The sequence below is a fragment of the Cervus canadensis genome, chromosome 29, assembly GCF_019320065.1.
Source record: "Cervus canadensis isolate Bull #8, Minnesota chromosome 29, ASM1932006v1, whole genome shotgun sequence".
In the NCBI taxonomy this organism is placed as follows: domain Eukaryota; kingdom Metazoa; phylum Chordata; class Mammalia; order Artiodactyla; family Cervidae; genus Cervus; species Cervus canadensis.
Genome location: NC_057414.1, coordinates 47,573,376 through 47,587,016, shown reverse-complemented (window position 1 = coordinate 47,587,016; position 13,641 = coordinate 47,573,376). Strand labels below are relative to the sequence as shown.

At 54.7% G+C, this 13,641-nt stretch overlaps 1 protein-coding gene across 9 annotated transcripts in view; it reads left to right on the top strand.

The window, feature by feature from the left end:
* The window catches only part of ANO1 (anoctamin 1), a 169,287-nt gene that overhangs the window by 101,928 nt on the left and 53,718 nt on the right, over positions 1-13,641 (top strand). For 6 of the 9 annotated variants that reach the window (XM_043451829.1, XM_043451828.1, XM_043451831.1 and 3 more), the window contains 4 exons: positions 1,344-1,395; positions 3,799-3,864; positions 4,357-4,412; positions 7,936-7,977. In XM_043451829.1, coding sequence (XP_043307764.1) covers positions 1,344-1,395; positions 3,799-3,864; positions 4,357-4,412; positions 7,936-7,977 — 216 coding nt within the window. The remainder of the gene's footprint in view (positions 1-1,343; positions 1,396-3,798; positions 3,865-4,356; positions 4,413-7,935; positions 7,978-13,641) is intronic. The other 3 variants (XM_043451830.1, XM_043451833.1, XM_043451836.1) reach the window with 1 other exon arrangement.

Here is a 13,641-nt window from a genome sequence, read left to right as displayed (position 1 = left end):
GAGCAAGGTCCTAGAAAAATCACCACCAGTGGCCAGACCTGGAAGAGGGTGGATATGGGGTCACAGTGGTGGTTGTGAACCAGGGCTGTAACTGCATGTGCAAGGAAAGAGGTGATTGCGGGAGAAGCAGCAAGGTCAGGATGAAGCCACCGATGAGATTCAGGAAGTGCTGGGGAGGGAGCCAGTTCACTGGGTGATTCATTCATTCACTCGTCAATCGGTTACTGAGCACCTGGTATCTTCCCAAAACAGGCGGGAGGGGAGAAGCAACAGGCACGTTGATACTTAGCAAGTGTGGAGGGATCCAGGATTAGAGAATAGAGTTAGGGAACTCTCTGGCAATCCAGTGGTTAGTAAGCCACACTTTCACTGCTGGGGCCAGGGTTCAATCCCTGGTCGAGGAACTGAGATCCTACAAGCTACGAGGCATGGCCAAAAAGAAAGGGAGAGTGAGAGCAAAATTAGAAGGTGGAGCAGTGGGGACCATGGCTTCTCGGTTGCCTGTTTGTTAAGGTGGTCCTGCAGCCACTTAGCTCTTGGGGGACAAGTGTTTCTGGTGAAAGGAATGGCCAGGGTGCAGACCCTGGGGTCCCAGGAGAGGGCCAGTGAGTGAGGGGCAGACAGGAGGCCGGGTTGCTGGGATAGAGCCGGGCAGCTGAACAGAAGTCAGACAGCTCAGGGCCTGAGGGACACTGGGAGGCAGGGGACCTCGGGGGTCTCAGGGGTTGGAGTGCTATGACCCGAACACCTACAGTGCAGGGTTGATTCTTTTCATCTCATTCTGCAGATGGGGAAACTGAGGTTCAGGGCACGAGGTAGCTGGCCCAAGACCCCACAGCTTCAAGGACTCAAATGCAGACAGGCAGACCCCCAGGCCTGGGCTCCCAAGGATCGAAGTGAAGTAATTTGTTAGTAAAGATGGTTGGATGGCATCACTGACTTGATGGATGTGAGTTTGAGCAATCTCCAGGAGTTGGTGATGGACAGGGAAGCCTGGCGTGTTGCAGTCCATGGGGTCTGCAAAGAGTCGGACACAACTGAGCGACTGAACTGAACTGAAAGGAGCTTGAGTTTCTAGAACATCCAGGGCCTCATCAGGGAGTGGTCCTGTGGGCAGGGCCCTCACACCTCTGAATTCCAGCTCATCTCTCAGCCAGAGGGGCAGAAACACGCTGAGCACTGGACACCCATATCCCTGGGCGCCAACTCGGCAAGGGCCTTTCAAGGTGACCTTGTCCTGACACCATCCTAGGGGGATGCGGGAGGCTGGTCACGGTCACCACCTCCCTTCCCGGCCACCCTCAATGGAATAACTGCGGTCCCCACCCCTGTCTCCACCACAGGTCTATGAAATTCTGAAGAGAACAACGTGTACCAAGGCCAAGTACAGCATGGGTAAGGGCATGCTTGGGGCTTGAGGTCAGCACTTGTCTTGCTGTGTGATCTTCCTCCCCATCTTCTCCATGGGGGCTGGGCGGCTGGGTTGGGGCTTTCCAGAGGGTTTTGATTTAAGCCTGCGTAACCGTTTCAAGGCAGGAGAGCCGTTCCAGGACCGCAAGGCGGTTTTACGGCCCTTTAAGCACCAAAGGATCCTGGTCTCTGGCTGGAGGCATCGGCAGTGGCCTAAGGTGCCTCTCCCAACAGAAGCAGTGAATCCTGCCTGCAGGAAACTGGAGGGACCACCAAGGGGCCTCACCCTGCTCTTGACCCTCTGAGTCCAAGGGGAGGTCGTTAGGGTTCCCGTGGGGGCACCGTCCTCGGCCAGTAGCCAGACACACATGCAGCCTGGAAGGTGCCTCCCCCGCCTCCCACCCTGGGCTGCGGCCCTGCTGGAAGGGGCGCCCGGATGTAGACCCTGCCGCAAAACTATTGCCGCTGGGCTCCTCAGGTACCAGTTTACAGGACATCACAACCACAGGTGCAAAACCTTTCTGACCAAAGCGTGCAGAAGGGAACCCCCTCCCCAAGGGGGTCCTTTGCCCACAGCGTGGGCTGAATTTAATATAGCAAATCATTTCAGGACAAAGGGACGCCTTTCCCCAGCCTTTCCTTGCTTCTCCTGGAGAAGCAACTGCTGAGAGCTAAGCTCACAGCACAGTCTTTCATGCTCTAGAAGCATCTGAAGTTTCATGGCTGGGGTTCAAGGGTGCAGGGAGGGTCTGGTAAGAGCCTGTACACCAGGGGAGACCCCCTTCCCTATTGGCTTCTTGTGGGGTGGGGGCAGGAGAGAGAGTGAGATACTCTCAACTGAAGCCTGGGGCAGACCCAGGATGCGGGGGAGGGGGAGAGGATGCCGCCTCCAGGGTCAGGTGGGCTGCATGTCCCCTGCCTAGTGAGGCCAATGGTCAGAGGGCGCTGTGGGACTGAAATCTCTAAACCTGTGTCCTAAGTCACTGGGCAGGGGGCAATTCGGGAGTCAAGAGGAAGCCAGGAAAACTGACCCCATAGCCTAGCCGCCTATGGAGCGAGATCCTCCAAGGTGACCCAGGCCACCAGAGGTGGGAAAAGCATGGGTCTAGCCCCAGCGATGCGTCTCTGACCTCAGTCTCCCTGTAAGGTCCCTATATGGACTGTAGCCCTGGCAGGCTACAGTCTGCAGAGTCAGACATGACGTGACTAAATGCATGGGGTCCCTCTTGGTGAAGATTTGTGTGGTTGCTGTGAAGGTTTGCAAAGAGTTCAGGATTGGGCACTTCTCAGTCAGAGCCGACCCCACACCAGGCCATCCTGGTCGGGGGTGGGGGGGGTAGCTGTCTCTGTCTTCTGGCAAGTTCCATGGCGGGGCTGATTCCCAGCAATAGTGACAGAGCAGACAGATGGTCCTTCTCTGCTCCCCATTCCACACTGGCACCTTATCTGAAAGCCCTCCTGACCTCCAGATTCATAGATGGGGTCTGTCACCCACTAACCCCTGTGCCAGGTAGGACCCCACCCTCAGGGAGTTTCTGCTCTGGAGGAAGGAGACAGATCAGAGAGAACCAGGTAAACTGCAACATAGTCTTGCAGGTTGAAGGGGATAGGGAGTAAGGGGGGATTTAGAATCAGTGATCAGTGGTCTTTCTGATGAGGTGGTGTTAGAGGGGTGGGCCTTCCAGATAGAGAGCATGGCCTGTGCAAAGGCCCTGTGGCAGCACAGTGTTGAGAGAGTTCTGGGGACAATAAGGAGCCAATGAACCTGAATCAGGCCCCTCCTTCACGTTTTATCGTAGCTGAACTTTCCAGCCAGGGGATTTTGGCCACATACCCCCACCTCACTCTGCTTTGGGTTTCTAAGCGTCCTCAGGTGCCCTGATCACCCCAGATCACTAACTGAAGAGATGATCTATTTCTAAGTGGATTTCACAGAGGGACTTTCCCATCCATGCCAGAGCAAAGTAGTCACAAGTGGGACAACCAAGCCACTGAAATGTCTGACCCACTTACTGCCTAGAAAGGCTCTTGGGCCAGGTGGAGGGTTCTGTGACCAGCGAAGGGATTCGTGGAAACTCCTGGGCAGCTCTAGCTCCCCAGATCAGATCTCCAAGAACCCCAGGCCCTGTGCACAGCCGGGCTCTGCCTTACCCCCTTACTCTGGGGCCGGGCACCTGAGTCCACACCTCTGGACTCTGAGAGGTGCAGGTGTGGTTATGTTTATTCTGCTCCCAGTGCGGGGCGTTGAGCAACAAACTAGGACCCGGCCGTCATTCCACTGCCCCCCCAGGAGCACTGGACAGCAAAAATGAGCACCTTGCCCCCCAGACACAGCTTTGATCCTTGGGGCCTCATTCTTGTATAACTAATAGCCGGATGTATAAACAGGGCAAGGAGAGGGAAGAAAGAAGGACTCTGCCCTTTTAAATAAGAGGCGCAAGTGTGATAGATACGGTAAGTGCCTCTGTCCCGCGTGGGGCCCGCAGGCCTCCTCTTCGGCTTTTCCAATCAACCTAAAATCTAATTCCAAATTGTATGTGTGTTTTCTGACACCATCAATTTTCCCATCCATATTTTTCTCATGATTCAGCTTCTCTAACCACTTACATTCCACTTCCCTCATTCATCTGCAGGCTTGCCCTCAAGCAGGTGGGGGTAGCTGGTGAATCGCAGGTTTGGGGGGGTCCCTCCTTCCTCCCAGGTGTCACTTCCTCTTGGGGTTTCCTCTCTGTCTTTCTAATACTGCCAACAGAGCATGTTTTTATCATCTCCCAGTCAAACCCGGGGAGGAAACCCCAGAAAGGTGGCCGGGCTCTGTGCAGCCAGGTATGGCTCACTTTGAGAAAATTCTCAATGATTGAGACAGTCCTGGGACCTCTCTGATTGAACCCAGAGCCGCAAGAGACGTGACTGGTCCGTAATCCTCTCTCTGCCTTTATTTTCAAGGCATCACGAGCCTGCTGGCCAATGGTGTCTACTCGGCGGCCTACCCCCTGCACGATGTAAGTAACCTTGACCCACACTGTCCAACTCTGCGTGTCATTTGCGTCCCCAGGTCCCCAGGGTCGCACCACACCAGGGCTCCCCCAGGGAGCTCTCATCATCCTGCGGTCCAGGCTTCCTGCTTTGGCACTCCTGTAAAAACGTCACTGGCTCACAGCCCTTCCTGGTTCCCCCAGGTGGGACCAGACTTACACGCAGAGCCATCTTTTCTCACTGAACCGTTCCTCCAGGACAAGGGCGCTGTGGCAGCGCCCCAGGTGTATCTGAACTTCAGGCCAGCTGCTCCACAAGAACTATGCGCTGGCTCAGCCTCCCCGTCCCCGCCCGCTGCCCCGCTGGGCTCTGGCAGATTGGGCAGAGCTCTTCATGTATCTGCTTCTGCAGAGCCAGTGGCCAGTTTCCTGAGCTACATCTCCAAATCCCACTGGTACCCCCTGACAAATATAGCCTGTGGCCACAGCCACATTGTCTTGGCTCGCAATGGAGAGAAAGAGGATTCTCTTCTTATTATCTCCATGGAAACAGGGACTAGAGTTCAGCAGGGCACTGGGGATGGGCCGTGGGGCCTAAGCAGTGTGGGAACCCCGGACGGAGGATCTCTGGAACTTTACAAATGTGTGTTACTGCAGAGGCTAGGAGAGAAGAGGGGCAGGCCTGGGGGTCCAAGGACCCAGATTCTAGGCCTGATCACTCCCTCCTCTGCGGCCTTGGCTGGAGGCAGCCCCATCTGCAAGTTGGGAATAATGCCCACCCTGTCCAGTTGCCAGGGCTGCAGAGGGTGTTGATGGGAATACAGAAATGGGAGGGCTTTCAGTGCAACACTGGGTTGAACAAACAGAGGGAGGTCAGACAGCAAAGAGCCATCCACCGGGACTGCTGACCCAGAGGGAAGGATGCTTAGCTGACCTGCCGCCGCTCCTTATTACTCACTGCGGGGGCTGGGGATCAGCCCATCCCGCTTTCCCATCTCTGTGCCTCCGTTCCTGCTGTTCCTTCTGCCTCCAATGCTCTTCCGCCTTCTCTGCCTGGACCCTCGCCCAGGGTGGATAGAGCAATGGCCTGGAGCCTGCCTTTTCCCCTCCCCCACACAGCTGAGTCCTCCCTTCCTCTCTGGGCCTGCCTGCTCTCTCTTCCACTAAGAAAACACTATTTGCCCGTCATTTGTTTTGCGTGTGGCGCCTCCTATGTACTCAGTAAATGTGGTGTGGGATGAAGTCAGGTGGTCTTGACAATTGACCTATTGCTGGATAAATGTTTCCAGGACCAGGCTCAGACCACAGGTCCTGGCTGGAGCTCCTGGCTCCTCCCAGGAAGGGGCCTCACTCATCCACCCCACTGCTGCCTCTTGGGTTTGCTCAGCCCCACGGGCACCAGGAACACAGCCCTGCATGGCCTTCTAGCTGGTCACCCCTACCAAGAGGTCAGGGACAGAAGCCAAAACATTTCAGGGCCTCCCTGCCTGCTTGATTCAGCCCTTTAAGTCTCAAAAGGGAAAGGGGAGAAATCAATGTTTCTGAGCACTTAACTGTATGCAAAGAACCATGTTTAGTAGGAGCTTTATCTCACTTAATCTGGTGCCGACCTGAAGGCTCAGATAGGTTTAGTAACTTGCCCAAGGTCACACAGCACTCCTGTCAGGGAGCTGGGGCCAGAAGACAGATGTGGTTGACAGGCTATTCCACCCCCTGCTGCACAACCACTTCCACCTTCCCTGGAGCCCGATGCACCTCCTCTTCTCAGGCTTGGCTGCTACATTTGTCTTAGGAATGGATTCTCACTGTAGTTTAAAGCAACAAGTACAAGACTGTCTAATCCACAGGGCCCACACAAAGCATTTCCAAGCTCCGTATCTTGGAAATTCCTCTTGCATCATCATCTTTGCACCTGACAGGGCAGTAGGGAAGCCCATCATGTGGGGACTGTTCCCACTTTACAGATGGGGAGACTGAGACTGCAGCTGCTCTTCCACTTGCCCAGCGGCACACAGCCAAGGGGCAGAGCCCAGATGCTGGCTCTGCTTCCAGGGTTCTTTCCAGCCAGATGATGGACCTCGGTCATCTCCAGGGAATATGAGATTTTCCGTCCATGAATTTTCCGTGCAGCTGATGGACACGCACACCATTAAGTACTGAAGCTGATGTTCAGATATTTGGGCCAATAAATCCTTCTGAATGGAGCCCCTGGACCCCATGCCTTAAATAGAGGATGCTGGCTGCACTGAAGCTGCACCTTAGCCTCTGGCAGGAGGCAGACTCCTCCTGTGCATGTATGGCTCTCACCATCAGCCTCTTACTGCTGAGCTGTGCTAGATCGCATCTCAGTATGTGGCCCGGGGCACCCCACCCCCTCCAGGGCCTCACTTGTCCATTCATTCAGCAAGAGCATCCATCCATCAGACCAGGCTCTGGGTCATGGCCAACCAGACAACAACCAGTTATGACTGTGCGTGGAGGATGGAGGAAGAGCCTTCCGATCCGTAACTGGCGTTCAACTCCGGAGAAGGACTTGGCATTACAGCTGCTGCTGGACAGCTTTTTGGTTTCCTTCCTGGTTGGCAACTGCCCCCTTCCAGGTCACCAACAAACTGACCTCTGTGGAAATGAGGTGCTCCTGGAGTCATGGGGCCATCTCAGCCAAGAGGGAAAGCACTGCAGAGGCATAAAGGTTGAGGCAGGCGGGGGTCAGGGGGTGCCTAAAGACTGAGGGGAACTTGGTTAAACTGCTCCCAGAGCATCTTCATTCAGAGACCACGGGCGTTAGTGGTCTGTCTGGTGATCACATTCTCACCACTGGAGGGCGCTGGCTGGGCTGGTGGGGCTCGTGGAAGGAGCTGGTGCGTGGAGCAGGCACCAAGCAGACCCCCTTGGCCCAGCCTCTCCCACACTTCTATTTGTCTTTGTCACCTGTCTGGGAAGCTGGGCTCCCTTTTGACTTTTAGGCCTTCCTTCTTTTCTGCTGGGATTGGAGACCTGGATCCAAGTCCCAGGTCTGACCAGATCTCGCGTCTCTCCCAGGGAAGTCAGTGTGTTCCTCTGAGCTCCGATGTTGCCATCTATAGGATGAGGACATTGGCCTCACCAATCTAACTCAGCATCCTTCCTGGGACACTTGAGAGGGAGAGGGTCACCTTGAGGTGCATCCTCCTTGGGTGAGGGGGGCATCCTTCTTGAGAGGGAGAGGGACACCGCCCAGGTGGGGTCTGAGACAAGACAGCAGGACGCCCCTGGCAGGATGGGATGTTCACTGACCACCCCTCCAGCCCCCGAAGCCCCTTTCCTCTGTGTCACCAGTTCCAAGGGACTGACTGCTTGCCCTTCCTGGGTCTACATCGAGGGGAAGGCGCTTCGGGCTTTCTGGGAGTGGAGGGAGGGCTGGCAGGACAGCCCGGGGCTCACGGCGCGTGTTATCACAGGAGGAGGGGACCTGGGCACCCTTGTGCACTGTACGAGGTTCTCTCCTGGGATGAGCCCACCTGCCTTGTGGAAAGGTCACAGGAGAGTAAGAGCCTTTCTCTCTTTCCAGGGAGACTACGAAGGGGATAACGTGGAGTTCAATGACAGGAAGGTAAGTGTGCAGACCCTGGAGCCCACTCCTTGGGGTCAGGGGCCTTGGGGCCAGCAAGGGGCAGGGGTGCAGGGGTCCCAGAGTCACAGTCCCACAGCTGGTAGAGAGGTGGGTGAAGTCGCCTTGGTGGACTATTCCTCATGCTGTGTGCGTGCTAAGTCGCTTCAGTCATATTTGACTCATTGCCACCCTACGGACTGGAGCCCGCCAAGCTCCTCTGTCCGTGGGATTCTCCAGGCAAGAATACTGGAGTGGGTTGCCATGCCCTCCTCCAGGGGATCTTCCCAAACCAGGGATTGAACCCCGGTCTCCTGCAGCTCCTGCATTGCAGGTGAATTCTTTACCACTGAGCCATCAGGGAGCCCTGATCCTCAGAAGCATCTTTGGCAGGTCGTCCGAGCGTGTGAGGGGAAGGGAAGTGCCCCGAGCCTGCCCTTTCGCCCCGCCCTTCCTTCATGCACTGACTGTATCTCACTGGAGCAGCCAGAACCTCCACGGTTCTTTGCTGACATTTAGCCTAATCACCCCAGCTTCCGGGAAAATGAGTTTGGGAACAATGAGGCCAGCCACCTGGAGTGCCCCTGCCCCTAGCAGCACTGTAAGGGACACCATGGATGGTGGTCAAGCCAGTGCTTCTCAAACTTACCTGTCCTGGAACCCTTTTTAATGGGGAAGTTATGGAGCTAGTGTTCTGTGGGACACACATTGGGAAACACCAAGTGACCCTTTCTGCTTCACTGGTTCCTAATCCCACCCACCTGTGCTCTCAGGACAGTCCGCTCCTGCACCGCCACAGCTATTTCTTCTCCTTGTCTCGCTTGCCTACTCCCAGAAACCAGCCTCCCTGCCTCTATATGGCTTCCCTGGTGGCTCAGACAGTTAAAGAATCTGCCTGCAGTGAGGGAGACCCTGGTTCAGCCCCTGGGTTGGGAAGATCCCCTGGAGAAGGGCATGGCAACCCACTCCAGTATTCTGACCTGGAGATTCCCATGGACAGAGGAGCCTGACAGGCCACAGTCCAAGGGGTCACAAAGAGTCAGACACGGCTGAGCAGCTAACACTCTCTCTGCTTCTACGTGAACGCCTCCCATCTCCCCAGCAAGCCCAGCCCCCCCTCACCTCAGGGAGCCACCCCACCCTGCATTCCTTCAGCCACCCCCCTTGCCCTGCCTCTTGCTCCCGGAGAGTGGATCCTGCTGAGATGACGGTGGAGATGACGGTGGAGACGCTTCCCTGAGAACCTCACAATGGAGGCCTTGTCCCCAGTCACCAGGGCCCCGAGCCTCTGTATGTGAAATGCTCTCCGCTCCCACCTCCCTCCAGCCCCCAATACGTGCTTTTAAATCTCTGGTACTTGATACAACTCGCCCGCCCGCCCAGGAATCCAACTGAAGATGCTATCTGATTTAGCACAAAAATTACATATTTGGTTATTTTTAGTGGAACATCTGGCATTCGTCTGAGAGTCCGTGACTTGCAGATCTCCCCCATCCGGTCCACGGGCCTGCCCTGCACCAACCCTGGCCTCAGAGCCCAGCCTCCTACATCCCTCTGCAGCCCCTGCCACTCCCTGCCACCCCTTCTGGCCATTCAGCCTCCAGGTCCCAGGCCCTCCACCCCAGTCTCCCACCTTCCTCCCCACGCTCCAGCCTCACTGACCGCCATTCTAATCATAGGAGACTCGACTGATGGCCAAGTCAGTGCCAAGACTATGCTATTCAGTTATTACTTATGAACTATTTGGCACCGCTGTGTGCCAGCCCAGCAGACAGCTCCAGGTTTATCCATACCTAGCCGTGTTCTCTGCCTGGAATGCTGCCTGCCCTCCACCCACCTCTCCCTATTTAATTTTATGTCCCAGCAACAAATACAAGGCCTGAGAATACTGGGTGAGTGGATGGATGATGGGTGGGTGACAGATGGATTGACAGGTGGATGAACAGGTAGGTGGATGGACAGGTGGACAAATGGATGGGTGGATGGATGAGGGATGGGAAGGAGGGATAGATGATGAGTAGTGGTGGATGAGTGGAAGGAAGGAAAGATGGAAGGGAGGAAGAGGAAATGCCCCAGACACATGTTTGGGTCTCAGCTCAGAGAACTCATTCTCCCATGATCACTTCACACTAAGTGATCTGGTTCTGAGTATTTTGCTTTTGCAATGAAAAAATCTGTGGCATCCTGTCAGTGGCAGGAGCCCCACGTGCCAGAGGACACAGGACAGAAAGTGGGGCGAGCCAAGCCAAGGCCATTTTCCTGTGCTGGTCTGACAGAGCAGGGCACAAGAGGAGTGTTTCACGGGAGGCGGGCCGGAGCTGGGCCGAGCATGGCCATAGCTCTTGGCCTGATCACTGGACCGCAAACCCGTGGGGCCTTGAGGCCAAGAGCTCCCTCCTCCAGGATCGGGGGTGGGAGGGTCACTCCAGGTGTGGACTGAGGTGGCCTCCGGTGTGCTGTGCTGAGAGCCACAGGGCCCTGGCCCGTAATTCATTTATTCACCCATTCGTTCAGCAATTGCTTGCTGGAAACACCATGTACCCAGTTTGAGAAGCTGGGGATGACACAGACCAGACAGACCTGGCCCTCCTGGTGCCTCCATCCCAGAGGGAGATAGCAAGGGGCAAGTCCATGTACAGTCACTACGGACCACCTCAGTGCTGTGACGGCCCCCCCCCCGTCCCCTCCCCCAAGCTATGTGGGCCCCGGTGGGAGGTCTGGGCCGGAGAGATGCCAGTGGGTGGAACCAAGATCTCTTTGAGGGCAGGTGCTGGAAGGTTCCAGGGTCACCGTGACCAGAGTCATCAGCCCCCAGCCAGCCTGCCCCAGGGCCCCAGACATCTCCCACCTGCTCACAGGCCAAAGGGCTCCACAGAGCTCTGCCAACCCTAGCCAGGAAATCTGATGTTTGATTTCCTTGTGCTGACAGCTGCAGGGTGATTGATGTTCTCTTCTTGGCAGGAAGAAAAGTCCACCGAGATAAAATGGTTTATGTAGAAAGCTGGGCTGTACCCCTCTCTGTCATGTCTACTGGTGGGCGATGGCTGTCCTGCTGCGACCAGTCCCACTGGGCAGGCCCGGGAACAGGGTGACCAGTGTGACAAGGCCCAGCCTTCAAGTGGGTCCTTCTGTGCCTCCCCCTTTCCATCCCAGGGTCTGTTTCATCCCTCCCTCTGATCTACCTCCAGTGCGTCTAGGGTGTAAATTTCAGCTGAGGGGAGGAAGCTGCCTTCAGTGACGGCTGCTTTGTTTCTCCAGAGGTGCTGTGCCATCTTATCGGAGTTTGCTGGCTCAGACCTCTCCCTTTAGAGAGTAAAACTGTAGGCTTTTCCTCCTTTTCTGCATAATCAGACAGATGACACGTAACGAGCCCCCAGCACTCCACTTTCAAAGCCTTGGGCCCGTCTGAGTCCTCACCATGACTTGGGAGGAAGGACAGGCTCCTCCTGTATCAAGGAGACGATGGGACTCGGCAGGGAGGGTCTGCCCAGGACACCCACTGCCGACCCAGCAGAGCCACTGTCCCAGCCCGGCAGCATGGCTCTAATTCCTGGACCCTTTCTCTTCCGACATGGGGTTGGCCCCGTGCATCCTAGTCCCTTCTGCAGAAGCTACCAAGGTTCCCCCACCAGCAGCCAGACTTGCCATTAAGTCTTTCAGGACTTGGAGTCATGCTGAACACATCCTGTTCATGCCACTTACAGAAAGACTTAAAATTCAAAGAAAGCTCCTCTTAGAGAGATCAGAGTAGGCGAAACCCAGGATTTTGACAGCAAGGTTCGCTTGTAGTTTATTAAGAATGCATTTAGCTGTTCTCGGTTGTTTTCCTCCCTGCATTCTCCTCCCTGCTTGTTTTGCCCCTGTGTGCTGACTTCTGATGAAATACAGCGCTTGTGCTCTCCTGAGTATTATGCTCCAGCTGCAGAAGGAGAGAGGCAATGGAAAAAAAAAAAAAAAAGGAAAGTTTGCTGAACTTGCTGAAGGTTCATTTCTAGGAACCCCTGACTCCCTGGTCTGTGGAAGCTAGACCCCTCTGAGTGAGCCTTTTACACATTTTTAATTTTCAGAGGCTCAGTTGAAGGGATCTTTGTGTATGGAAAACCATCCCACCAGCTGTGGGTCTTCCAAGTCAGTGGAGAAGAATATACTCACTCAGGCTGATGTAACAAAGTACCAGACGGGGCAGCTTGAACAGAAAACATTTTTTCCTCATGGTCCTAGAGGCTGGAAGTCCCAGATCCAGGTGCCGGCAGGGTTGGATTCTGGTGAGGGCTCTCTCCCTGACTTACAGACCGCCGCCTTCCCACAGTGTAGCCTTTCCTCCATGTGTGCACTAGAAGAAAGCCAGCTCTGGTGTCTCTTCCGCTTCTTATAAGGACACGAGTCCTGCCAGGGTCTTTTCCAATCCCCTTCATGGATCGCAGCCTGCGGTGGTGAAGGGGCTTGCATAACTCAGTGAAGCTATGAGCCGTACTGTACAGGGCCACCCAAGACAGACAGGTCATAGTGGAGCCCTGATGCTGGGAAAGATCAAAGGCAAAAGGAGAAGGGGGAAACAGAGGATGAGATGGTTAGATAGCATCACCGACTCAGTGGACATAAATTTGAGCAAACTCTGGGAGATAGTGAAGGACAGGGAATCCTGGCAGGCTCCAGTCCATAGGGTTGCAGAGTCAGACATGACTTAGCAACTGAACAAGTCCTGTCAGAGCAAAACCCTGCTCTCATGACCACATTTAACCTTAATTACTTCCATAAATATGTAGCCTCCTAATAGAGTCACATTGGGCGGCTAAGGCTTTAACACATCTGTGTTTGGGGAGATACAAACATTCATTCCATAGCATAGGGTATTGGGGGTGATGATATAAAAGGCTGTATTTTTAAAAAACAAAAGAGAAAGCTGTATTTGGTGTATTTGGGGCCACAGCAGAATCTGAATGTAAGAGACTCTCACAAGTTTTAAATTTAAATATTAAGAAAAGGGAAAAGGACAAAATCAAGCTTCAGTGTACAGGAGAGACCCAGGGACCTTGGTGAGTCCTCACAGGCATCCCCACGCTGGCCTCCTGTCCATTCCCCATCTGATGCCAGCAGAGACGGGCAGCCAAGGCACTGGGTTCCCAGCTGGGGCCAGCTTCCCTCCAGCCAGCAGTGTCACCGTAGGCTTTGGGTTAAGGTTGGTAGAGCATTAATTACCCACATGCATGGGATCTCTTTATTAAAACCAGCAGTCCTAACCCAGCATCTTCTTTAAGATACCCTACATGTTCATACAGACATATGAATATATACATTCCCACAAGGCCAAGCTCATTACCATCCTGCCCAAGCCTGGGGCATAGTGGGTTTTGTGGATCTTATTCATCTCACTCGGCCACGTTAATCAGACAGCCTGTCTCAGGAGATCCACGTCGGCTTTTTTGCACCTCGTGAGATCTGTTAAAATCATACCACTGGGATTTCTCTGCTCCAAAGCCTGGTGGGTCTGTCTTTAACAAAGAAAATGAGGTGTCTGACAGTGGCAGGCCATTTTAAATCCCAAATCAAATAGTGAAGAGTGAGGATTCCATAATGATGCCAGAAACTTCTTTCCCATCCCCACCGCCACCTAAAACCATAGGTCTGTACTTGCTCGAGGACCTCACCATTGCCTGCGGGTTCTTT